General features: G+C 38.8%; 1 protein-coding gene across 1 annotated transcript; it reads left to right on the top strand.

The window, feature by feature from the left end:
- The first annotated feature begins 519 nt into the window (after positions 1–519).
- On the top strand, positions 520–26,321 carry rprd2b (regulation of nuclear pre-mRNA domain containing 2b). Its single transcript, XM_042755519.1, is given in 11 exon segments — positions 520–748; positions 21,115–21,244; positions 21,318–21,490; positions 22,082–22,134; positions 22,221–22,347; positions 22,431–22,514; positions 22,517–22,605; positions 22,870–23,158; positions 23,235–23,531; positions 23,735–23,938; positions 24,045–26,321. Coding segments are annotated over 11 exon segments (3,612 nt in total). The 5' UTR covers positions 520–546; the 3' UTR covers positions 26,009–26,321.
- Positions 26,322–27,721: the final 1,400 nt, after the last annotated feature.

Below are 27,721 nucleotides of genomic sequence, written 5' to 3'. Positions count from 1 at the left end.
TAAGCCTTGTCTGTGAAACCGGAGGTATGTTGTGGTCTTCATGCCCACTTGAACGCTTGAGGCAAATACAGGAAATAAGTCATGCAAGTAGACAAGTGTTCAAGACTGCAAGTGTGTGTATTGGGACAGGCCTACTAGTTCTCAAAAATAACCAGTTTACAAGACCATTTGAAAGAACTCACAACTTCTTCTGCATGGAATTCAGATCCTCCTTAATGCTGACTATTTGTACAAATGTTGTGGGCCATGCATTAATGCATACTAGCCCCAGAATATACTACAGTGTGGTAGCATCGCATTATTCAGAACAATGTCGCCCTCTGCTGGTGGTTTGCAGCGGTGCAGCGGCGCCCTCTGCTGGTGGTTTGCAGCGGTGCAGCGGCGCCCCCTGCTGAAGGTTTGCAGCGTTGCAGCGGCGCACTCTGCTGGTGGTTTGCAGTGGTGCAGCGGCGCCCTCTGCTGGTGGTTTGCAGCGGTGCAGCGGCGCCCTCTGCTGGTGCAGCGCGGTTAAAACCTCCAACGCGACGCTGCGGGAGTGAAGGAAAGATGGCGGCCGGACCCGGAGCGGCCAGCAGTGGTCACAGTGGTGGCCGCGGCTCGTCGACCGCTTTGGAGTCATCGATGGACCGGCGATTTCAAGGAGTCACCAATACGATGGAGTCCATCCAGGGATTATCCTCGTGGTGCATCGAGAACAAGAAACACCACAGCCTCGTCGTTCGCTGCTGGATGAAGTGGCTGAAGAAATGTGAGTTGCTAACGTTGCTAACGAGCACAAACACGCACAGACTGACGGATCTGAATGCACACCTTGCCCCGATGACAATGCATTTTGTGTTCAACGCAGGGCGCTTGAGACATATCAGGGTTTGATGTGAACGCGCTGGTGTGAGTCGCGCGTGCAAAGCGAGCTCCAGCATGTTGTAATGTTTCGCACTAAAGGCTCAGTGCTGGATCAGTCTGCAGGCCTGAGCATTTAAAACGCAAAGTTTGACATCGTTCAGCAGCTCTTACGAGCGTTTAGCAGCATTGTGCACGAGCAGAGGTGATGCAAACTCAGTATGCGCGAGCCTCGCATACATAAACAGCAGTGTGGAGCTCAGACAGTGATCCAGTGTTGATCACGACACTGGTGGGATGTCAGTGTGGTTTGGGTTTGAATGTGTTGTGTATGGAGTGTGTTGGTGGTTATTTAGGGTTAGTGATGGATGTCAGGTCTGGTTGTATAGAAACTTCTCATGTTGGCTCTTCTTACTGTTGCTTGCTTGTCATTGACTCAACTAAAGGCTGCAAACTTTCATGCCTATATTCTTAAATAACAAGAGGTTATGTCTGCTATAAAGCACTGTATTTATCTGTCCTGCTGTCAGCGTTTGCACATTGCACTTCAGTTTAAATAATGTTGATGTTATGTTTTACAAGTTCATCCATACTTTGAGCCGGATCTGTGTGCATGAGATACTGAACATAGCTTTTGTATTTTATGTTCACATTAATCTATCTATCTATCCATCTATCCATCTATCCAGTTTATTAGTTTAATAACTGGATCCATAAAACTGTGATATCTAGTGTGCATGAACGGGAAGCTTATGGAGTCAATTCAATGCCACATATATTTGCAAAAGAAAATAAAGTATTTTCAAGATAAAAATGGAGATTTGCAAACAAAAATGAAGAATAACAAAATATAAATAAATCAAAGCAAAATCAATGATTTCGCAAAAGATGTTTTTCATGGCCATAGCTACTAATTTATTTGCAGTGCTGCTTTTATTTTGTATTTCAGTCTCTCTACTAGTAGTGAAGCTGTGGGATTTATTTAAGAAATACATGCTTGAACGTTTCAGTTTCTAAGCTATTTTATTGAGAAATCACAGTACAGTGTTGACAATTTATTTCCGCGCTGAATGCAAGGCTCAAAATTGCGACCATTTTAGTTGCATATGCTTCCTAAATTTAATGTGTGTGACCTCAAAATGTATTTGGGAGCATTTGTGCGAGTGCAAATAATTGTTGAGGTGCGACCTGTTTTAATTTCTATGCAAAACGTTGGCTAATTATTGCACAGTATGTGCCTGCTGTGAGCTCATACAGTGACTGGTCTACCGTTCTATCACATAATCAATTAAACTTCATCTTTACCTTCTAACGTTTAAAGCAGATTTTAGGCTGGTTAATATTAGCCGTCAATCACTCCCTTTCACTGCACTCCGTTATCACGTGACAGAGCTAACTAGCATGGAAAATGTAAAAAGATGAGGAGAGAAGATGAAAAGAACAATGTTAAACAGGGTTCTCGACATTAACACTTGAGTTTTTATATTTATAACATATGATACAGTTAAGTAATATTACACGACCAAGAATGCTGTTTTCCCGAATATCCTGAATAAAACCATCAAGACTGAAAATGTGACACTAATTTCATACAACAGTTCAGTAAACTGTAAAAAGTAGTTAAAATGAAATCACTTACATTTTATACGCAATATTATCTGTTTTTGTTCTGTTTCAGCAGCGAAAATAGTTCCAGACAAAGATCACAACAGAACTATGGAGCATTTCACAAGAAAACAATCGTGTTTCATTACTGAATGATTCAGCGTTTTGAAAGAATCGGTTGAGTCAAAGAATCAGTGACCCATTCATAAACAGCTGCCTCCCTCTTGAATGAATCATCCATTTGAACGAATCGTTTGAATGACTGACTTAAAGATTCACTCATTAAGATGGTCAGACGGTCACTTGCTGCCACCTACTGGTGGATTAGTTAAATGTTTAAAAGTATCATTAAAAATATAATTCTTTCCAATATTTATTATATATTAAAAAAAGTAAAACATACATACAACATATACAAATTTAAAAATGTAAACTTATAGATGAAGCACACATTTAATATGATTAGAGAAAAAATGTCCTTTATAAAGGTTAAAAAAATGCCCTGGTGTAATTATTAAAAATATGCAGATTTAAATGTCAAAGCTGATAGAACACCGATGAGAATATTGCTTCAGAATAAATTATATTTACAACACACAAATCCTATGTATTCCAGAATTTATTTTTTTTAATCATTGAAAAAAATGATTTTTCTACACATTTTAGTTGTGTTGCTCTTAAATTTTTGCTGGTGCTCCTAACTTTTTGAAGTTGGGAACACCAGTGCTACCAAGTAAAAAAGTTAATTTCGAGCCCTGGAATGATTGTATGCGTGTGCATTCTGTGTGTGATGTACAAGCTACTGTCTGTAGCCTATGTGTGTGCATTACAGTGCAGCAGCGCATTAGATTAGAACAGCGATTAACTTACCTGTACAATAGGCTGTTTAAAACATGGATTGTGGAGTGCTTTCAGAGCATGTATTTATTTGTAATTTTAACTGTTCAGAAACAGAGCGTAAATGTGGAAGTCCTTCAAAGATTTCTTATCCTGTTGTACCCTCTATAGGACCAGCAACTAGTCGGCTTAAAGCGTCATGGCAGAGCTCTGAAGTCGACTAGTCGATTTGTCAGTGCAACCCCTAGTACACGTCCCAGCTGAATAAAATCTAAAGTCTTTGATAAAAGAGACGTGTTGACTGAAACATTAAGACAGTAAACACAGTTGCGATGATATATGGTTTATCTGTGTTCTTCAAGCCATCTCGGGTATTTTCATTAGCCTAAAGCATATTTAGCACTTTATCTCATCTCTAACTTGAACTTGAGCAAACGCAGTTAATACACATTTAGTTAACAGTACTGTATGTAGGATTGACACCGAGTGGTTGAACTAGGTATTGCAGTCCAAATTAAAAATATTGGAGAGGGTTTTTTCACCCGGCCCCTCCTCCTCAGACTTGACGCACACGCAGGTTGCCAGATTGATGACACAAACAGGAACGAGCACTCTTGACAATGAATGAAATGAAATACGCTGTTTTTTTCTGCCAACTGGCAACCTGGGGTGCTGAAATACAACTGGGTAAACTGGCAGTGGGCGGGTTTCACAAACCAAAACAAAGACCGATATTCTGGCCCGGAACACACATTTTCAAATGAGAATAACTGACTGTAGCATTGTTTTTCAGATCAACAACTATGTTAACTTAGCATGTTTCTTAAATATCTGCAAACATATTATGGTATTTTTTAGCATTAGTAGAGTCAAAATCTTACATACAGCACCTTTAATAAAACGAAACCATGCATTATTTAATGCTAGTGAATAAAAGCAAAAGATCCACCCGCATGGCTCTGCTCATCAACGGTGCCTTGATTACTTCTCTGGCTGATGACGTCACTTCCAGGACTGTTGTTCACACCCCAGTCCTGTGACTCCATCCCCATGTCAAAACAACGCAGGGAAAGTGAAACATGCAGAAACGTGAAGTGCAAAGGGAAAAAAAACAGTGTCGCGAGCTCACTCTTGACTGAAACGTAAAATAAAATCAACATTGCAAATAAATTGGTAGCTATGGCCATGGAAAATATGTGCTGCAAAATCATTGCTTTTGCGCTGCTATATTTATATTTTGTGATTCTTTTTTTTTTTTTTCTTTTCTTTTTTTCTTGCAGTACTAAATGTAAGAATTACATTTTCATTTGTAATTCTTTATTTTTGTTTGCAAAAAGCAAAATTTTTGCTCAATATTTTCATTTTCTTTTACAAAACTTTTGCAAATATATGTGGCATTGAATTGACTCCATAGAAGCTGAACTGCAGTGATGTTGCTGTTGGGAATTTGTTTTTCCATCATGCCTAGGATGTTGTTAAGGTCGGGTTACATTAGAGAAAATTTCAGCAAAATGTTGCAGGCAAATGTCCACTTTCAACCCAAGAATTGAGTCTGTTGGTCAACGAAACAAATTTGTGACACAAACTTGAACAAATGAAACATAAGACATATATTAAAAAAAAGGCTCTCATACTAGGTTGTTTGAAAAACACATTCTTTTTCACATAGTATATATATGTATATATATATATATATATCATTATATATATATATATATATATATATATATATATATATATATATAAAAAGCCTCTCATACTAGGTTGTTTGAAAAACACATTATTTTAACATCTTAACTAGGGCTGCACTATTAATTGAAATTAAATCGCAAAGGCACTAAATCGCGATTAGGCAGAAGCTGTGATTGTCATGTGTATCTTTCAGTGAAGCACAGTTCTGTGATCAGCAGTAAATCTCCATCCAAAGACCAGAGGGCGCTCTAGCGCTGAAAATCCAAATATGCCCCGAAGAAGAAATCCAGGAAATGCTGCAGCTGAATAAAAAGAAAATTTAACTGCTTTCAACGTGACTAATAAACACACGACAACAGCAATATACGGCTTATCTGAGTTATTATTATAATTTTCATCATAATAAAGTATATCTATAATGAAATGCTAATCGTCATAGCCTTTATCACTGCTTAGAATACAATGAAATATTGTGTGCCTTAATTATTCTGTTATAGAAGACACATCATCTCACAAAAAGATTTACTTTAAACACTCGACTGACATTATGCAGTGAATTTGGAGTTAAAACATGTTATTAAATGCGGTATTTTCACATGCTCTAAGATGGAGCAGCATTTACTACACAGAGCCGTAGTTCACTGAGAAGATACGCAAACAGCTGTCATAATCAAGAACGATTTCGTTGATTTCATAATCCTACAATTATATCGTCTGCGATTATGAACACGATTTTGCATAGCATGTCAGAGAACTATGGCTCTGTGTAGTAAATGCTGCTCCATCTGAAAGCAGCTGATGGAGATTTACTGCTAATCACAGAACCGGCTTTACTGACTAAATGCTCACGACAATCGCAATTAATCACGTGCGATTAAACGTGCAGCCCAAATTACAACCCCTCTCCCCAGTCTGGCAGGAACAGCTTGAATAGTTCCAGTATCAAATCAAGGCCCGCCTTCTGGAATATGAGATGTGCTGTGATTGGTTAGCTGGGCCAGTGTGTGCTGTGATTGGCAGCACTCGGCGCCTGGTCGGGAAATGTCATGCCTCTTACCATAGCCGCCTGCCAGCTTCAGATTAAATATTGTGTAAAAAATCAAATCAATTTGAGTTCGATTTAAACCCGGATGATTGTAACACTCTAAGTTCGTCTGCTTGGGAAAGCTAGCATGTCTCTGACATAGTGATAACACTCTTCTCTAGTGCAGCTCAACCAGGTCTCGTCCCATTCGATGATCTTTGTGATATCACAAATCCCAGAAAATATGCGTTGTAGTCCAAACGAGTCGTTCGTTGTAGTTTTTGAAAAGTGATTTCTGTTAAATAAAATATCTCCTTTTGAAGTGGACTTTGAACTTTGTAACTGCACATCGTTTTTATGCTCAAACAGCAACATTACAGACTAACTGAAGTTGAAAAAGCATAATAGGACCCCTTTAAAAAGTGTACATTTACACATTTTATCTAAGCTTAAATATTGGCCTCTTGAAAATTGTGTATTGATATTTAATTTAATTGACTGTGAGCAGAGAACTGACATATAACTGGTTATGACAGATATACTGATAATACCTTAAATAATTAAGGTCTGATTAATCTGGGTTAACGTTCAAATAAGAACACTTACACATCTACTGATAATGCGCAAATCAAAGAACACAGACGCAGCCGGATCATTTCAATAATGACCAACCAAGAGTGTCAAGTTGCAATGCTAGAACTGATATGTGTGCGCGCGGGAGGTGCCAGCACGAACACTTTATATGACTGGACGTTTTTTTAAGCATTCTTTTCTTATTTATTTGGTTCCACAGTGTTTGCCGATTACTTTATTTAAACTTTGTGTAATTTATTTATTTTATTTTACATCAAGGTGTAGGCTCTATGCCGTTCCTCCAAGCTTTCTTATTCGTTTTGCTAATAAACATTCTATGTTTCTTGTTTATTTAATTACACAGTGTTTGCTGATTTTCAGTTTTATATACCCATTTAAACTTTGTGTAGCCTAAGTAATTTGTTATTTTATTAGGCATATATAGTGAATTTTTATTAGTTTTGTTAAGTTCTATGAGTTTGAAGTTGTTGTTGCTTGAATTGAATCAACGCTAATTTGAAAGTGAAAGTAAAACACACACAGCGCTTTTTCAAGCCATTTGAAAGTGAAGAAAAGAGGGAAACACAAACAAACTTTTTTTTTTGTTGTTCATCTCAATGGATGTGCAGCCCACCTGTATTCGGCGTACCGTAATCTCTAGTGTTTTGCCTCGTTGGCTGCCGCTCACCTATTATCGTCCCTGTTTTGATTTCAGCAAATCAATTAGAGTGAACGCACACAACCTGATTAATATTAATGAATCCATAGGCTGCTCCTACATTTTTAAATTAGGAGTACAAGCACTCCTAATTACATGAAGGAAAAAAACTGCTCTTAACTCTTTCCCCGGCAGCATTTTTGAAAAAAGTCACCAGCCACCACCAGCGAATTTGATGATTTTCACTAAAATTTGATGGTCTACAGTATATTTTGCTGTATGAATATTTGAATATGCAATACACTAAAATAAAGATCAAAGACTCTACTTTTAAACAAAAAAATCTGTTTTATTCTAGCTTAAAGCATTCTTTTTTTTAAATCAACACTTGAATATAGGTAGATTTCATAAAAATGTATAATTTTGAGCAAAAAGGTGAGAAAATCAAATTTTTTTCAAAAACTACAAATGGATAATATTCAGTATGATTATCAAAGCATAAATCCAGTAAATTGCTTCCATCAACACCTCCAAAGCTTGCACAGACATATACCACTTCCTGGATCATCATTTTATACCATTACATTATGCAGTTTTCATTTATATGCTGTCTATTACTGATGATCACATTATTTATCATATGCATCTGTTTACATAAGAGAGCACTCGTCACGCTGCCCTGTTCACAGGTGTTTTTGTTCGAGAGGTTTTGTACTCGTTCAGAACGTGTAACAGCGCCCCCGAGTGTATAACAGTGAAAACACGAAAAGCCGTAAAAACTCATCAATGACAGGGAAACGTTGTCTTCTAAAAGACGAGATAACTCATCAGTGGCGGGGAAAAAGTTAAACTGGGTGTGTGACAGGTATGGCTGAGGAATGGGGTTTGGTTGAAGAAATTTTTTTTTTTTTTTTTTTTTTTTTTTTGCTTTAACCCCTGAGTTCAGTTAAAATGACTCGTATGCATTCATACATGGTTTTAATTCTAATTACTAAAGTTCTGTCATTAAATAATATTTGATTATCATATATATTGCTTGACTGACTGATGTTAAGAATGTAGTACTTTCAGATATTTAAAAAGCTGTGCCACTTTACAAACACACATACACACACACACACATACACACATACACACATACATATAATATATATATATATATATATATATATATATATATATATATATATATATATATATATATATATATATATATATGTATATATATATATGTATATATATATATATATATATGTATATATATATATATATATATATATATATATATATATATATGTGTGTATATATATATATATATATATATACATACATACATACATATATATATGCATGTATGTGTTTGTAACTAAAATATAAACACACACAGGCATGTATAGCATATCAGTCTGGCAAGTAAACTAAAAAAAATGTACTAGCCAATGGCGATTCAATTGCCAAGGTGTCTGTAGAGGGTTGTATCTGTCAGATAAGAGCAAGAAGTAAGTGTGAACTTGATTGTAAACTACACTGCTGAACTCTAGACCAGAGATAGAAACAGAAACAAGTAGAATATATGTGTCAAAGACAAGATGTGCCATTTTGGTGTCTGCGTTAAATTAAATATACAAAATTGATTTTATATACATAGAACACAAGGTAAATGCAAGTACTTTGTTTCAAATAACTTATGTGAAAATGAAATGTTAAATGATGGGTGAAACAATGTTCCAAACTGCAAAACTGTCATTCACTCTCATTCGCGACATAGCACAGAGTCTGCATTGTTAAGGTGCACAACGATATTGCTCGGTTTATTGATGCTAAGTGACCTGTTATTCTAGTGTGACTTGATCTCACAGCAGCCTTTGATACAGTGGACCATGAAGTCCTCCTGTCTCGCCTTAATCATTTTGTTGGCATTCAGGGCACTGCGCTTCAGAGGTTCTCGTCATATTTGACCAATAGAACCTTTTCTGCAGTGATCGGGGATTCGTCCTTCTCCAGTACTTCTCTCTCTTGCGGAGTGCCACAAGGCTCTTTTCTCGGACCAGTTTTATTTCACTTTATATGCTGCCTCTCTGGACCATTATAGTCAAGCATAATGTAGCTTTTCACTGCTATGCTGATGATTTGCAAATTTATTCGCCTATGAGACCAAAAAATGTTGACGTAGCTGGGTCCCTAATTGATTGCATTCATGACATTAAGGCCCCGTCCACACGGAGACGCGTTTCTGTGAATACGCACAAATTTTTTATCGGATGGGCGTTTCGTCCACACGGATCCGGCATTTTCGGAAGGTGAAACCACTATTTTTCGAAACCGGGTCCAAGAGTGGATAAATCTGAAAACGCCGTCTTTGCGTTTTCGTGTAGACAGCAAATCTGTGTATTTTCTGAAACGATGACGTCATGAGCCCACGTTTCACCCCTAGTCAAACAATGCTACGTCACGTAACAGCAACAAAAACATAAACCACACACTGAATGATTGTCTTTTTATTATCTAACATTAACACAGATTAATAAATGTAATGTTCCATGTTCGTTTGTATACCGTGCGCAAGGTTTATGCACATAGTCCATGTCTTCTTCTCCCTTTTTAGTGCATCTCTGTGGCAGAATTATAGCGCCACATGCTGGTCTGGCATGTTTACTACATAGTTTTGTGGTTTCGTGTGGACGCAGATATTTCTTGAGACGAGGGGAAAAAAAGATTGGATAGGGAAAGCTCTGGCTTCGTGTGGACATAGCCTAAACTATGGTTGGAGCAAAATTTCCTTCATCTAAATGAAGAAAAGACAGAGTATATTTAATTTGGAGAGTCTGTAACTTCTGACTTTAATGTGCTGACTTCACCAACTGTCAAATCTCGGTGTGACTTTTGATAGTAGCCTGAAATTTGATAAACAAATTGATAGTGTGGTTAAAGCTAGTTTTTTTCAGCTATGTCTTTTGGCCAAGGTCAAAACATATTCAAACCCAAAACACAACAAAACTATACTACCTTGAGAAAGCTATTTATGCTTCTACCAGTTCAATATAGAGTTGATTTAATGCACTTAATGCTGGTGTCTCGTGGTCATCCCTCAATCGCCTTCAGCTGGTGCAGAATGCTGCGGCCCGTCTTTTAACTAACACATGCAAATGTGAGCACATCACCCCAATTCTTTATTCGCTTCACTGGCTTCCAGTTTCTTTTAGAGTTGATTTTAAAATGTTATTGTTTTTTTTTAAAGCTCTCAATGGCTTTGCCCCACCTTATGTAACTGAGATGCTGTCTTTTCGTCAGCCAAACAGGGCTCTTAGGTCCCGAGGTCACGGTACAAACATTGGGGTGACCGGGCCTTTTCTGTCAATGGGCCCAGACTTTGGAATAAGCTTCCCCCCGATATGCGCACCATTACTGACCTGGGCCTTTTTAAAGCTAGGCTTAAAACTCATTTATTTAGACTGGCTTTTAATATCTAGCAATGTTGTGACATTATGTTTCCAGGGTTTTTCCTACATTGAAAATTTTTTGGCGGCCGCCAAAACGATTTTTTGTCCCGCCAAAGCCTTATTTGATCTGTAATAGGGTTTTGTGAGTGAAGCAGGCTACAGACGGAGTGACAGAGAATGAGCACAGCGCCCCACCCCCGCGCAGGCACTCTCCGGCCCCTATTCTAACGATCTAAACGCAAAGTGTAAAGCGCACGGGGCAGGTGCACTCAGGGCGTGTCCAAATCCACTTTTGCTAGTTTAACGACGGAAAAACGGTTGGCACGCCCAGACGCATGGTCTAAACGGGTTGTCCCCCCATTCTCTTAATGAGTAATGGGTGTTTTTTGGGCGTAATGTGCAATAAACTAATCAGAGTCTCATCTTCCAACGCAGAGCCGGATGCGCTCGTGCCATGACGGATTTGCTATGTAGGCTACACGGCGGAATTTGGCAAGCGCAAAGACAGAACGCGTCTCCGAGATGAAAAGGAGCTGCTCGTGTGCGAGCAAATAGATAGCCTAATTCTGATACATGTGATGACTATCCATTATGACATGTAGGCATTCTTATATTTAATAGCCTACAAAAAATTCTTATGCATCGCAATCCTTTAATTTTTAAAATATTTGGCATGTTTGTTTTGTGTGCTGCTGTGCGTACCTGTGTTTTAATAAGCAGCGTGTACTAACACGCTCTTTAAATAACAAAGAAAAACATCGCGCCAGAATTTAGACCAGGTTTGAGTTGGTCTATGGCGCAGTCTATTTTCAGCTCCTTAAAATAGCAATGCGCCTGAAACCACCTATTTTTTTATACCAGCACGCCCATGGGCGCACAAATGCATTTGCTGATTTAAACGACGTGGCACTGGACGGGAAAAATGCGAACGGGGCCGGACTGAAACTACAAACACACTTGCGCTGCGCCTTGCGTTGCATTGCGGCGGGTGTATGATAGGGCCCTCCGTCTTCAGTTCTGTCTTTGCTCTCTCCCACACATCAAAATCAACTGATCCTAAAGTTCGGAAGAAAAAAAAATTGTCTTATCTTCTCTTACAACTTGTGACAAGCATTCCGCACATGCAGCTGACATAACTTTAAATAAACGCAAAAAAAAAAAAAAAAAAAAAAATATATATATATATATATATATAATATATATATATATATATATCTATATATATATATATATATATATATATAATATATATATATAAAAATCTATCCAGTTATGAAGTGTTTTGTGTGTGTGTGTGTATGTGTGTGTTTACAAATCTTTCGCGATGTCCTAACAGCCAGGATCCCCACACAACACGTCCGCTAAATTTCGATTCGTGACCTAATGACTCCTTTGAGCCGATTCATTGTAATGAATGGTTAAAGCAGTTGGTCTGCCCCTCGGTGTCTGAATCGGTGTATAACAAATCATTACTTCTTAGAAGAACATACACATCTGAAATGAGAAAGTAAGTGTGCTTACCCCATTTAGCAAGAGTGGTTAGTAAAATTTAGCCTTAATATTCCACAGTATGTATAGGCCTCTGCCAATGTGTAGTAAATTACCTATAAAATCATTTAGTTTAAAGTTAGACTGGAGTGAGATAAAACTAGATCAAAGCACAAAGCAAGCTGTTGCTAGCTACTGTAGCTGCTAATTTTATTAAATTTTATATGGTAAAAAATTACACTATTACACCTTTTAAAGCTACGTTGTTAATGCTACTTTTTAATTGTTATGATTATACTAAAATAATTATCAGGTCTATCAAAAAAAGGATTTTATCTTTCAAAACTATGAAAGCCAGTCATAGAAAAAACACAGCTTTTTTTGCAAAGAGGGCAAGAAAGGATGAGAGTGAGAGTGACAGGTAATATCTGTGTCTGATAATTGCATAATTTGTAAATAGATAAATTGTGATACCTTTGACATTTCAAATATACCTTGGTATCGATGATGTTTACATGTAAAATAAGTTTTAATCGCTTTCTTTTACTATCTAGTCTGACAGTGATCGTTTTTTTTCATGAATAAAAAGGACAAGAAAAAAATCACAAATTGTTTCTTATTGCATTTCTGTTTCTTATTGTATTTATTTAAAATGTAACATTTATTGTCAATATTGGGCTTGCGGATCATGTGGGTACTAGGGTACTCTTTGCTGTGTGTGGATGACCATGTCGGTCAGTCACCACCGAAGACCAATTTTGACCCAGGAAAAACCCTGGTTTCCTATGCAATTTTTTGTTGTTGGCTTATACTTTTGTTTTTTTTTTATTGCTCTATTTTTGTTCTTATTGGAAAGCACACATAAACACCTTTAATGTACTAAAATGCTTCATTGATAAATGTTGATTGATTGATTTATATTAATGACATGTAATTAATTCACTGAAATTTGTAATTTGTTTGACTGTAGGATACATATCTTTAACTCTTTGCAGTTAAAGTAAATAAGACCAGTATTTCTTCCAGTGCATTTGACACTGAATATAGAAGGTCGATTTGAGAGCGGTGCATTGTGGGATACCATGTTTCATGCATTACTCTGGTTCTGGTTCTGCCTTCTGAGCTGCTTGTGTTTTTGCGGTGTGCTGATATTAGCACTGGGTGGTATTGTGTTGTCAGTGCCGATCTCTGAATCTTCTGGATGAGATTTACAGACAGAAACTCTCCATAACCTTCAGCCACAGACAAGGTTCATTTAGGCTCAGGTGCCTTAATGTCACTAATAAGCACCATTATGCTGAATAACATTGCATAGCTTAAAGATGGATCACATGAGGCTGTGTAAATCTATTCTACACAATCCTCAATCCTGTAATTTACAACCTCATCAACAGTTTGCAGCTGTGGACAGGTTTAGGACTGGCATGGACAGCTGACTCCCAAAGCTTTTGATATTCTTCATGCAGCAGTAACTTTTCCAATAACATCAATAACAGAAATTAACATTTCCAATAAGTTTCAATTGATTTTTACCTTTATGGGCATTTTTACCTTTATAAGGCAATTTGTTCCTAACTTGATTAAATATATGCATCATATTTTGCATCAAATTGTTAAATTGAATCAATAAATCCAAATAGTAAGACACTATAGTGCTGTTACCAATCAAATGAAATCCGTATCAACAAAATTTGTGTTTGCAACGCAGAGGTGACACAGGATCTGCATCTGGAGTGGCATTTAGATGCATTCACATAGACTGTTTAATGCAGGACATTAATGCAGTTCACCTGCGGTTACAAATGCATAATTAATGCTTTAATGTTTAAAAAATAAAATAAAAAAACAAACTTGAATACTGATGTTTGAAATTATTAAATTATTTGGGGCAAAAAAGGGACAATATACTTTAAATATAAACCTAAAATCGCCAGAAGGTGGTGGCAAATCACTGCATGATTGAGTCATTGAGTCATTCACTCAACCGATTCGTTCAAACAGCTGATTGATTCAGTAACGAAACACTGTCGTGTTGACCAGAGATGTAAAAAAGTTCTTCTTTAGCTTTGTTTGGAAATACTTTCGTTGTCGAAATACAGTTAAAAGTAAACCAAATGTTTCAAACAGATTAAAGTGCAAAGGAATTATAAAGACGATAGGTAACACTTCAGAATAAGATCGCATTAGTTAACCTTAGTTAACATTAACAATGAGCAACATTTGTTACAGAAGTTATTATACTTTGTTTAAAAATACAACTGTTAGTTAATGTTAGCCTTAATGTTAAGTGTGACCAAACAATAAAGAATCAAAACATTACTGAGTGCATGTTGTAGCCCAGATTAAAATGTAAAATTGTGAAAAATAAATGACCTATCAATTAATTCATAATTCCACTACTAACACCAAAAACACAACAAATACAAAAATCTGAATGACTATTTGAAACATTTAAATTCTGTTCAGAAACAGAAAGTAGCACAGCTGCTTTGGTTACGGCTGTATTTCTGCTGCTCCATCAGCGCCACCTGCTGTCAGAGAGTGAGTGCGGGCTTTCATCAGCGTGTCTCCTTCACTCGCTCCGCCTGGGCTTCTCATACGTTGTGCTTGTTTACATCAGTGTGCGCATGCGTCTTTGGCGCTGTCCCTCATGTGCACTTGACTAGTACCTAATGCGTTTTCATTTTAAAACAGCTTTTTAAAATGGAAACGTTCCTTGTCCATACTGGCGTTTCAGAAAAGTGCACTACACGACCGAAAACCACCATCGAGTGTTTGTAATAACTTCTGATTGTGATCTTATGTGTGTTTTGGCCATATAATGTTCCTGAAATATGTTAATTGTAGCTTATATCAGGCTAATCAGGGTCAGGCTACACCTGATTAGCTTTTCTCATGTAAACACCCTGTATTGTTATGAAAATAGGCAGAATCTCATAAAAATCATATTAAAAATCATGTACTGTCTGAATTTTACCACAGACATTGTCAAGTGGGCACTAATCATCTGACAAATTAACAAATACTGGTCTGGTGAAGGAATGTCAATTTTTAGAAATTTATAGTCATAGTCTATCCACTGGTTTCTCCTCCCACATTAATGTGATGTATTTTAACTTATTTTCTTTGTCATTTATATTGATTTTCAGTAAATATTTATAATGTAATTAATGCAATGACATTTGTAACTGAAGTTTGTTGGGATGGTACGAGTACTTGATGGCGATGATTTAACATGAAAAGACGATTGTGTGATATTTTTTCTTTTATTGTGATGGGTTATGGTGGTGTTTTGGGTGGTAGCGTGAGGTCTGATTGGTTGGTGTTGGGACCGTCCATGTTATTCTGACAGGATAACTGAAGTGAAAGCGTGATGTGATGCCTGGAATCACTTTAATATAAATACAGTTAAGTGTAAGATGTGCAGTACCAATGTGCCATATACATACTATTATAATGAGAACACAATTGTGATAGAATGTTGTATTTCGTTTTGTTTAGTTGCCTGCGTGTCAATTTGTTTCAGAGATTCAGTCTCTCTGTACCCCTCCTTTCCTGAGACTACTCTGCTCTGATTGGTCAGATGGCCCAGTCTGTTGTTGGGCTGTATATTGCCAACAAAGTCACAATACGATACGTATCCCGATACAGAGCCCACGATATGATACATATCACGATACTAATTTTCACCTCAGCAGAACTTAGTAAAACAGCTGTTTATTAAAAGCTTCAAACTATAGGGCCATTGCTAACTATAGTAGGCCCCTATGAAATACGTTTTATTTTTTCCCAAATTCCGTTTTATTTTTTTCCAAATTTTGTTTTTTCAGTTTTAATTTTTTCTTGACTCCTTTTTAATGGTTAAATTTCATTGTATTAATCAAAAAGCAGGTCTAATTAATTATAGGGCCATTTTTTTAACAAAAAAAAAAAAAAAAAAAAAAGGAAGTCGTGGCCTAATGGTTAGAGAGTCGGACTCCCAATCGAAGGGTTGTGAGTTCGAGTCTCGGGCCGGCAGGAATTGTGGGTGGGGGGAGTGCATGTACAGTTCTCACTCCACCTTCAATACCACGACTGAGGTGCCCTTGAGCAAGGCACCGAACCCCCAACTGCTCCCCGGGCGCCACAGCATAAAAATGGCTGCCCACTGCTCCGGGTGTGTGTTCACAGTGTGTGTGTGTGTGTGTGTGTGTGTTTGTGTGTGTGTGTGTTCACTGCTCTGTGTGTGTGCACTTTGGATGGGTTAAATGCAGAGCACGAATTCTGAGTATGGGTCACCATACTTGGCTGAATGTCACGTCACTTCACTTTAAAATCATAAAACGTATACATTTTCACATCAATTTATTAAAGGTTTAACAAAAATTACATGTTTAGGGCCTAAATGTTTTATTTTTTCTTCACCATATGTTTTATTGTTACCTAATTCTGGCCGATTTTTTTTATTATTTTTTTTAAACACAATTTTCTTTATTTTAATTTTATTGACAAAAACACACTATTCCACATTCTGCCCAATGTCCTTCAAACAAATGTGCCACCTGAATGCTATGAAAACATACAATTTCTTAGACCACCTGTCATAATAGAGAAAATATAAGCACAAATATTTTAGGAATCTGTCAAAAAAAATATATAAATCTAAAAATGTTATTGTCATTTATTGGCCAAATAACAAACCCAAACCACTAAATAGTATTTATTCACATAACAAAAATGGCATCCTTTGCCTTTGATAACAGCTTGCATGCTTGCTGACATTATGTACTTTTTGACTAATTGGGTATCTGAATAAAAAAAACAAAACAAAGCACTTGATAATTTTTTCTGCCTTTATTTCATAGATAACAGCAATAATTATATTATAACATTAGAAATAGCTTACTACTAAAACTAAAGAGCTTATGCAAATTATGCAAAACCTTACATACATTTGTTTTAATAATTTTGTTAATCACTGTAGGCAATAAAGTTTAAATCTCTAGATCAAAAATTAAAATAAAGATAATTAAGATGATGAGAACCGTTTCACGGGGGATGCCAGGTGTTCGGGAAAAAAAAAATCAGAATATTCTAATCTCAAAATTGAAAATTTAATGCCAACCCACCGAACGAATATTCAAATATTCTGGTCCAGCCCTAATAATTTCACAAACGCAAAAGTCAGAGCATTGTGTTTTTGCTTCAGATGCTGAAATTATACAATCAAATTTAAATAAAAAAAAAACTGCTCATGCTATGTGTGTAGTATCTTTGTTTGGATCTTGCAAATGCAGTGGTTGTCTCTAATTTCAAATGGCTACAGATGTATATGTTATTAAATATGTTTAGTTGTTTCATGGCCCTGGGGAAAACATGTTTAAGGCGGATAATTTTTCTTCAGTCAACAGTCACTGGTAGGCATGGCAAAAAGTTAGTTTTAGACCCTGCTTGCAAGTGTATAATCAAGGCCAAAAGTATTGTAATTTTCTTACTGTAGTGTAAAGTATAATAATACACCTGCCAGTTAATTTACAGTGCAGTTATTTTACAATATATGGTTATTACTGTCATATGAAAATATAAAATTATTATTATTATTAGGGCTGGTTAAAAAAATATTGATTCCTTGATTTTAATCGATTCTCATTTTTATGAAACGATATTGATTCATAAATCTAACCTGTCAAATAATGAACGGAACATTGTAGCATGCATCCCATCCAATAAATAGCAATAGGCTTTGTGATTTGTTATTTTTGATATTAACCTGTTAACCTGCAACCCGACGCCGGCGTCCTTAACTCCCCTTGTTTGCACTTGTCAGTATTTACGAATAGATTAAATGAAACGGGACAAATTTAATCTTGACAAACTATATATCATTATAAAGATCTATGCCTTAAGCATCGACTACAGCTCGCTGTTTTTCAATAGAAAGCTTATAAAGAATGTATTTGCTAAATTTGTGTAAGCAGTACACATCAAAACATGAAGAATGAAAACGCAGTACATACCAGATTCGTCGTAATAACGAGTCATAAACACATCCACAGCTGTAAATCCCGGTTTAGTTAGAAAGGTAAGGGTCCACTGAATGAGCACGTTTAGTCCAACGAAGCAATAACGTTGTAATATGGATGATAATTCCTTTGTTTACGTTTCAGTTCTTCAGGGACAGAATTGTTTATGTCCGTTCTGGAATAACTCACGCTCAGAAACTGCGTCTTGGTATTAAAAAAAGGCATGTTTTTTTAGCGTACAGTGTCACAAACAGAATGAGACGATCCACCCAAAATAAAGTGAAAGATAGGCGGAAGATTGTTTATTTGAATTCTGGCGCTCTCTCGTGACGGCTCGTGATGTGCGCTCTGACGTACCTGTCATCTGATGGAGGCGGAACGTATCGATCGCCTTTTTCTTTATTTTTTTATTTTTTTATTTTTATATATATATGTGTGAGTGTGTTTTATGGAGAATGTGCCTCTATCTGCATGATTACCATCTGTTTGAGTGCAAATCAGCTCGCTATTACTGTGTAATCTCAGCTATCTATGTGAACACCATCTATATGAATAGAGTGTGATTTATTGACTTTATGGCGCATTTATAGGATTACCATCTCTATAACTGGCCATCAGCACATCAGCACGTATTTTCATTGTAATTCATTGTAAATGCTGCATTTCTAGCAATCTCAGGATGTTCTGTAATTGGCAAACAAAGTTAAATCTTTTTTATTTTTCTTATTTTTCTTACTCAAATTATTCTTATTGTATCTTTCTAGTGCTCAAATAAATGCTGGCTAACAGGTTAAAAAAAGTCTCAGATTTCAAATTCTGTCCATTTAATAACAACATTCAAATATTAAATGCTGTTTGTTGCTGTTTAATTTGGAGTGACAGCCTGCTGTAGCACCTCGGTCAGAAGTGGCAACACGAACTGATCATCTCCATTTTAAAATCAGTTACAGCATTAAATAAACATAAATGAACATCCAGAGGTATATTAAAAGGAACAGAGATCCGTTTCCTGTCTCATGTAATCGCTCAATTAGTGTTTCAACTGTGAAAAGACAACCGAAAAGACTCCCTGCCAGGAGTGGACAATCCATCTTTCAGGTGCTGACCATCATTCCCGCCACTTCACACTTGGCCGCAAACCACCCAAGTAAGTGCTGAAGGTCACAGCCCGTTGAAGCCATCAGGACGGCATAATCCCCAAACAGTGCCCAGATAGCACACAGTAGCTATCCCCCCCCCCCCCCATAAGTGATTCTGCGGAACACGGTCATAAGCCATCTCCAAATCTATAAACAACATGTAGATTGGATGAGTAAACTTCCATGTTCCCTCCAGAATTCTTGCCAGGGTAAAAATCTGGTGTACTGCTTCACGTCTGGGACCAAATCCGCATTGTTCCTTCTCCAGCTAAGGTTTGACTATCGGTCAGATACTTCTCTCCAGTACAATGGCATAAGCTTTCCCAGGCAGGCTGAGGAGTATGATTACTATATAATTGGAACTCACGGTTATGTGGTAACCACCATACCTGTCTACCAGTCACCAGGCATTGTCCCATATTCCCACACAATACTGAACAAGCATGTCAGCCAAGACAGCCCAACTTAATCCATTGCCTTCAGCATCTCGGGGCCAATCTCGTCCACCCCTGGCACCTTCCACCAAGGAAATGGGCCAGAATCCCCCTGAGTCATCCAACCCTGCCTCAACTTGTAGGGGCATGTCCTCTGGGATCAGAAGGTCTTTAAAGTGTTCCTTCCACCCCCAGACTACATTGCCAGTCAAGGTCAACAAGTCCCCATCCTGACTTACAATAGCCTGGACCAGTCCATGCTTTCCCCACCTCAGCTGTCTTATGTTTTGCTAGAACTTCTTTGAGATTGACTAAAAAAAAAGTAATTCTCCATGGGTTCCTTAATCTCCTCCCACATCCGAGTTTTTGCTTCCCTGACCACTGCTGTAGTCCTTGCAACTGCTGATACATGTTGGCAGAAACAGGAGACCCACAAGTCAGCCACACCCGAAAGGCCCCCTCCTCCTATCTCATGGCCTCCCTCTCTGCTGGTTTTTGGGTTACCACCGCAGCAGGCACCAACAACCTTCCAGCCTAGGATGTAAGGAAAACCTTCTCCAGTTTTGCAGAGTTGCAGCTAAAAATATTCCCAGCAGGATCCTCCGCCAGTGTAGAGCATTCCACTTCATGACACAAAGTCGCAGTGAGGCAACGTTCTTGTTTTACACATATTTGATTATTCTTATAAAAACTTCTTATATTTGAAACAATGTGGTATATAATTTTAATTGGTTTTGAACTATTTGCAAACATTATTTTAAAATATGCACACATTTTTAATTTAAGTGCACTTTTTTAAAATAATATCTGTAAAGAAAAACAGCGAGCTTTGCAGTCAATTCATTCCAGCTTACATAAGAAAATTCTTAGCACGATTCATGGTAATCTCTGGTTTTTCCTATGGCATACTCTGTATAGTTTGTCTGAATTATCATCAGCTAAATGGCTTGCAGGAATGCACCAATTGAACTGTTGTTAGGTTAGTGACGTTAGATCTTTGAAAGAGTTTTGTTTGAGGCACTTAATAGGAAGATATATCCACAAGCAGAGCCGTAGATTCTGGATAATTCTGACTGTATACAACTTGTCAAATTATATAAACCCATACGTCTGTTTTGATGATGCATAAGTGGTGAGTCTACTTGATATAGTTCAGCAAAGCTTGTCATCTCCAGTTTGATTGTTTCTCAAGACTTTTGAAATTATGATAAATTTGTGCTCATAAGTACAGCATGAGTTCTACCATCTTCATCTCACTTCATCAGGTGCCTGTATGCCTGCACAATATCAAAATTTGAGTTTTCTTTATGTAAGCTCTTTGTATTATGGTATTGTTGCAGTCTAATAATAATCTTTTCCGCCTTCTTCTTTTCTTTGTGCAGCGGATGCCAACCACAGGCTGAATCTCTTCTACCTCGCTAATGATGTCATTCAGAATTGCAAAAGGAAGAACGCTATTATTTACCGAACCACCTTCGCTGATGTGCTGCCAGACGCCGCCCTGCTGGTCAAGTTAGTGAATCACATGTTCTTGTATGTATGTAGAGAAGTAGTGATATTCTGTGCTGACTCTGTGTGTTTGTAGGGACGCTAAAGTGTGTAGATCAGTGGACAGGATCTTCAGTATTTGGCAGGAGCGGAACGTTTATCCGGAGGAGTTGATCTCTGAGCTGAAGGCCAGGCTGCAGAAGAAAGAGAAAGAGAAGGAGAAGGAGAAAGAGAAAGAGAAGAAAGTGAAAGAGCAACAGCCTTCTCCTGGTCAGTTTCTGAGGCGTACGTCTCAATGCTGGAGTCAAGTCTAACGCAGAGATTTTTTAACTTCTTAATGTCTAAATATAATCATCTTAAAGGAAATCCACTTCTGAAATAATTAAGACAACAGCATTTTTGTATAAATATTTTTGATTATTTAGAATGGTATCACCTGAACACACGGTAGTCTCATTGTCTTGTATTAAGCTGAAATGTCTTATGTTTTTGAAAACTGTAGCTCTTATATTGTTTCCCCTTTGTTTGCAGTGTAAATAGCCTTGTTGGTAACAAATATACAGTAAAAACAATTTGTATAAAAAAATTAATTAATTGGTTTGTATTTGTCATTGTAATAAAGACATGACATAAATTGCTAAAATTACCTTTTGAAATAGTCTGGTAAAACATTTGCAGCATTAATAAATGTATTATTTACTTTAATATTCTTAAATACCAGTAGCCATATGTTTTTCGAAGAAACCTTTATGTGACCAAATATTAATGAAGAGTGTATATCTGAACAAATAGCCATCCAATAAATAATAATAATTTCTTAAAATAACTTGACCATGTGTTTTCTTTTTCCCCTTTTTGCAGCCCCAGTCAACCCCAAAACTGCTCTGAAGTCTAAAATTGTTGCAGAGTTTGTAGTAAGTCATGATCTGTCTTTATGTTCAGTTTATTTTTTCACCTATTATAATTATTACACTAATAATTAATGTCTTTTCTTTGTCAGCCACATGATTTTGTAGAGCGGTTAATGTCTTACAAGAACTCTCTGGATGAGAGTGATTTAAGAGAGAAGCAGCTAGCTGCTCTCAGAGTGGACGTCTGCAGCACCGAGGCCCTCAAAAGGTTAAAAGGTAATGAAATGTTTCCCAAAAACTGCACTGTATAACTGTTTAGGGAGAGGTTTTTCAAACTCACTGTCAACTTGCATTCATAGATAAAGCAGGAGGGAATAAGTTCTCAAAGGACTTTGAGGAGGGAAGCACAAAGCTGCAGGAATTTGTGACGTTCCTGGAGGGCCAGATAAAGCAGGACCCCCGCTGCTGGAGGCGCTGGGAAACGCAGACATCTTTTACGAGATGCAATACAAAGAGGTCAAAATTGTTGCCAATGTGAGTCGACTTTAATGCCTTAATGCTATATTTGTTCACAAGATTTGTGAACAAGGTTGTTTTGCCAAACAGCATTAACTACACAAATATATGAAAAAATGTGAAAATCTGCCCTCTAACAGAGGTTAGACTTCTGTTCATCAACCAAGTGGGCATGGTTAATGGCTGATGTTAGTTTCATAGCTAAATATTGGCCTTTTGATCGACCATTAATCATGTATCCTCATATTGTGCTTCTGTCAAACTCCTCACTGCTTCCTGTAGGCATATAAAGCTTTCGCCAATCGCGTCAGTAGCCTTAAGCGTAAGCTGGATGCTCTGAAGGCCACATTGCCCAGTCTGGATGATTCTCCCATCCCTTCCCCCTCTGAGGACGCCCCGTCCCCCACCGGCTCAGAGTCGCCCTTCCATGGCATGAGTTCCAGGATCGGTTTGGGCAGTGGGGATGGAAACGGAGGGAGAGGTTTGGAGCCACAGAAGGACAACAGAGATAAAATACATGAAAATGACATATCAAAAGAAAAGGAAACGACAGGAAATGCTGGAATCATTGGTGAGAGAAAGAGAAAAATTATAAATTCAGTTATCACAAATGTAACATTTAACTGACGTAGCCCTTTGTCCTCTAGTTGGCGAGAAGAAAGAGAAGTCAAGTCTTCCATCTGTATCCAAGATGACAAATGCAGCAACAAAAAGCTCCCAGATTACCGCTTCTAAACCATCCCAGGTTTTGGCAACTCCCACAAAGACGGTGTCTGGGTCATCAACCAGTCAAACGCCTCCAGCAAACACCACAACTGTTACCACAACTCCTGTTCCTGCCCCTGTTGTTAGCCCCTCCCCCCTGCAGGTGAACTTGGCCAATGTAGATCTGGGCAAGATCAGCTCCATTCTGAGCTCTATCTCCAATGCAATGAAGACCACTGGTGAGTTTCCTATTTGCAGAGCACAACAGACAGGTTCCAGGAGTAAAAATACCATTCAAGTATCTTGTTTTTATGTTTAGAATGATAAAAACCTTCTCATGCTTTGCCGATGTTCACTCTACTGAACTAAAAGCCAAGGCCGCTGAAAGAGTTTGAGAAGGGTTGTAGGTCATAACAGTGTTTTCTTCTTTCTCAACACCTAGGTGTCAGCCCTGTGTCCCGTCCTTCCCCTGGCACACCTACTACACCATCCAGCCACGCCTCCTCCTCCAAAGCCCCTCCTTTGACCCCTGGCAGCATTCCCTCATCCAATCCTCTGGCCAGCATCTTGTCCAAAGTGGATTTCTCCCCCGAGAACATCCTGAATGTTCTCACAAAAACACAGACTCACAGCCCCAACCTGCAGGGTAGGACACATTACTTGTAGACTATTGATTTCTAATCTGTTTGTCAAGATGGGTTGGATCCTGTTTGAACCAGTATTTTGATATTTTTAAAATCTCTGTCTTGCAGGTTTGTCTTCTCTCCTTTCATCAGCGCGTTCAAGCACTCTCACTACTCCAGACCCTGTTCCGTCTTCACCTGCCTCTTCATCTTCAGCTGTCACCACAGTTGCAGCGACCTCCACCACAACCACCCCAACGACACCGAAGGCCCTAAAGGCCACGGGCAACAATTTCAAGCGAGAAACAGAGCGAGAGAAAGGGAGAGAGTGGGAGAAGGTGAAAGAGAGGGAAAGAGAGAAAGAAAGAGAACAAGATAAGAAAGAGAGAGAGAAAGAAATTGAGACCGAGGCTGTGGTAATGCCCAGCCTGGAGTCGAAGATCAATAGTTTCCTTCAGGGGAATCCTGGTTTCAGTGCTCTCGGACTTGGCTTAGATGACGTAGGCAGCAATAGCCCTCTCCTTGTTGGTGGAGACAACCTAGATGGCACCCCTGTCCGAGATGAGAGCGGTAGCACACCCACCCAAGATGAAATTATGGACTCACCCCATGTACTCAGTGAGCCTCAGAGTGCAGGTCTGTCTGGAGGTCATAACCTTTCACCTACAGCCTATCACAGTGACCCCTGGGATGCCGTGATCACTCCACGAGAAGCACTGGGAGAAACCGAGCGGAAAGACAGGGATTACCGCACACCACCACCCTCAAGACTTGCCGCCTTTAGCCCAAGTGCGAATAAACCAGTCAAGGCCACGAGTAAAACCAAAGAGGAAGAAAGGCTGAAGAGAAAAGTACCGGGTTTGAAAGTTCCATCAGCTGCAATGGTGCAGGATCAGAAGATAAAGGCAAAGATGGATGAAGAGGGAGAGAAAAGTGCATCCTCCCGCAGGCCAAGTGGAGGATCTGATGAAGGGACGAAAGACAAGGAAAGGAAAGCTTCAGCTGACAATGGAGACCACTACCATCGCATTGAGACTGTTGTTTCTTCATCCTCCGGTGAGGGAGCACCAATCGAAACCCTTGATTATGGTAACCGCATCCAGACGGTGGAAAGCATCCGAGTGGTTGGAAGAGTCCTTAGAAGAGGGAGCAGTGCTGGTTCTAGAGTGGGTGGGGCCTGGTATGAAGAGGAGGAGTTTATGGAAGCTCCACCTCCACACCACCCTGATAGTCGCGGCCATGAGAATTCTGAGGAGTTGGGAATGGTCCCTCCTCTTCCTCATCCTCCTCCTCTTCCTGCTCACCTACCACCCCCTTTGCAGTATCCACCTCCACCCTACGCAAACGAAGACCCTACACGACCTTCTCATGGCATTCCTCAACACCACCCTCCCCCTCCATTCTTTCCCTCTTCCATTTCTCCAGTCCCACCACCACTTCCTCCCATCCCTCAAACCCCACCTCCTTCCAGAGACTTCCCCCTGTCCTCAAACACCACTGTTATGGTCGGTGGTGTCCTTGTACCGATAGACAGAGTCCTACCCTATCCACCTGCCAACCTCCATCCTGATGGAGCAGGGCATGGAGGTAGCGGTGGCAGTGCCCCTCCTAGAGGCGGCAAACCCCAACTCCCTTCCTTGTTAGGAGATCCCCCTCGCCCAGGCACAGTGAAAGAGCAATTCGTCTTGCGTCACACCCCACCTCTTCACCGTCCTGGCACCCCGGGAGTTCCTCCACCCCTCCTGGGAAGAATTCGAGAATCCCCCAATCCCACACCTCCATCACCCTCTACCCCAACCACACCTACTCCTCCATCCCCAGCTGGGGAACCTCATCTGTCTATTCCCAACCGCCTACCCATCAATAACCCAAATCAGCGACCCCGCCGCCCTTCTTCCCCTCTGCCCCTCCTCCAATTACCAAACCAGCATCACACGCTCCGTTCCCCACAGTTTCCCAGAGGTTCCCTGCCCCTGCCGCCCCCCTCCCTTAACCGTGAACCCCTCCTACCTGGGACAAAGCGTCCCTCCGGTAGTTTCGGCGGTGGGCCTTTCAACCAACCCAAAAGACCATTCTTGCCCCCTCGATATTAGCATCTTAGAATGAGTGCTAAATGCTCTGTACAACCTGAAATAGGCAGTGTAGCAAGCTAGCATCACCTGCGAATCGCAGCGTGAGACATATACTGCATGTAAATACACATGCACTGACACGTCATGCCCCAGAGCAGCCACGTTACAGCACTACTCTTCTCAGTGCAAGAGAAGTTTTCAGATACTCTAGAGATGAACTAGGAGGAGGAGAATGTGGAGATCCAGAAACATCCATGGAATATGAAAGAAGGCAAAAGGTGGTTATCCTGTTCAATTGGTGTAATGTGAGAGAGCGGTTATGGAGTGTGTGTGTGTGTGTGTGTGTGTGTGAGAGAGAGAGATATGGATGACTTGTAAGTAGTTACGCAGATTATTTCTTTCCTTCCAGTAACTCTTCCTTCACTTCTCCACCCTATAACACTTGCTTTTCTCATTTTTCCCATGTAAATACTTGTTTCTGCTGTTGACAGGTTACAGATTACTGTTTTCTGTCTGTTAACCTCTGTTACTCTTTCACTTTGAGCACAAAACCAGTGGATTTCAACTGTGTTTTATTCCTGAGTGATTAAATTATTGGCAACGATGTAATGCTAGGCAACCATGTTGACTTGTAGTGATCCTTAAGCTTCATAAAGCAAAAATACAACCACTTTATAAACCTTTACCAAGATGTGAAGATTTCGGCTCGCATTGCATATAAGCTAACCAAGTGTTCAAGGCATAACTACTCGGTAGTTTTTGAGTGCTTTTCAAGAGCTCCTTTGGGTTTTTTCTTTTTTCCTTCTTCATAGAGTTCTTACATGTATTCTGATTAATAAAAGCATTGTGTCGAGAAATATTATTGAAAGGAAGGAGACTGTTCTTTACAGGTGGTTTCATACTTTGTTCAAGAACAAATGTACCTGGATTCTTTTGTCATTTTGTTTTTCCTTAAAAGCAGTTCTGTTCTCTCCTGTAAGTCTTATAACTTGATGCCCAGTGTTTTCAGGAATGTGCAGAGCTTGAATACACAACTCTGAAGTTTAGGTTCAAATGAAAGTTGAGGAAAGAATTAGTTTGGTTTATTTTCAATTTCCCATTGAATCTGAAATGTTAATCTTTTAAGTCAGTTCTTTATCTCTTGGATTTAAGATCATGACAAATAGTTTAACCCTTTATCATGTACACATGATTGAAATGTGTGAGTTTCTGTTTTTGTGTTCTACACAATTTCAAAATGTGGTGTCACATGCATTGTTCGTAAAACTACATCAAATAGTACATCCTTTCACAACAAGGTTGATACACTGCTTTGCTTTTCAAAAAAAAAAAAAAAAAAAATGTTTGACAGTTTAAATGTGAATATAACCTGTACACTGTTGTAGTTTTCATGCATTGTGTAAGAAAAAAATAGTTGAAATCTTTCCTTCAAGTGCAGAAATGTTGAATATTTGAGGAGCGTGGTTTGGTGTCTTCATTTGGACAACGTTTGCATTCATCGTAAAGTGTTTAACACAAGGAGTATTCCAAAGAACCTACACATTTATTTAACAGTATTTGCAGTGCCAGCTTTGTTGCACATCAGCATGCTATGTACAAGCAATGACATTCAGAATGAATCTGCAGGATGCTTAAATACAGTGACTCTTCAGTTGTGACAGAAATGTGAAACTGTGAGCCACTCCTTCAGTTAGATCAACTTCTATACGTTTGGTACCAGCTGCACCACAGGTT

The sequence above is a fragment of the Cyprinus carpio genome, unplaced genomic scaffold (genome assembly GCF_018340385.1).
Source record: "Cyprinus carpio isolate SPL01 unplaced genomic scaffold, ASM1834038v1 S000006714, whole genome shotgun sequence".
NCBI classification, from domain to species: Eukaryota; Metazoa; Chordata; class Actinopteri; order Cypriniformes; family Cyprinidae; genus Cyprinus; species Cyprinus carpio.
The sequence above is the reverse complement of the archived record's forward strand: the minus strand, read 5'-3'. Positions and strand labels throughout refer to the sequence as shown.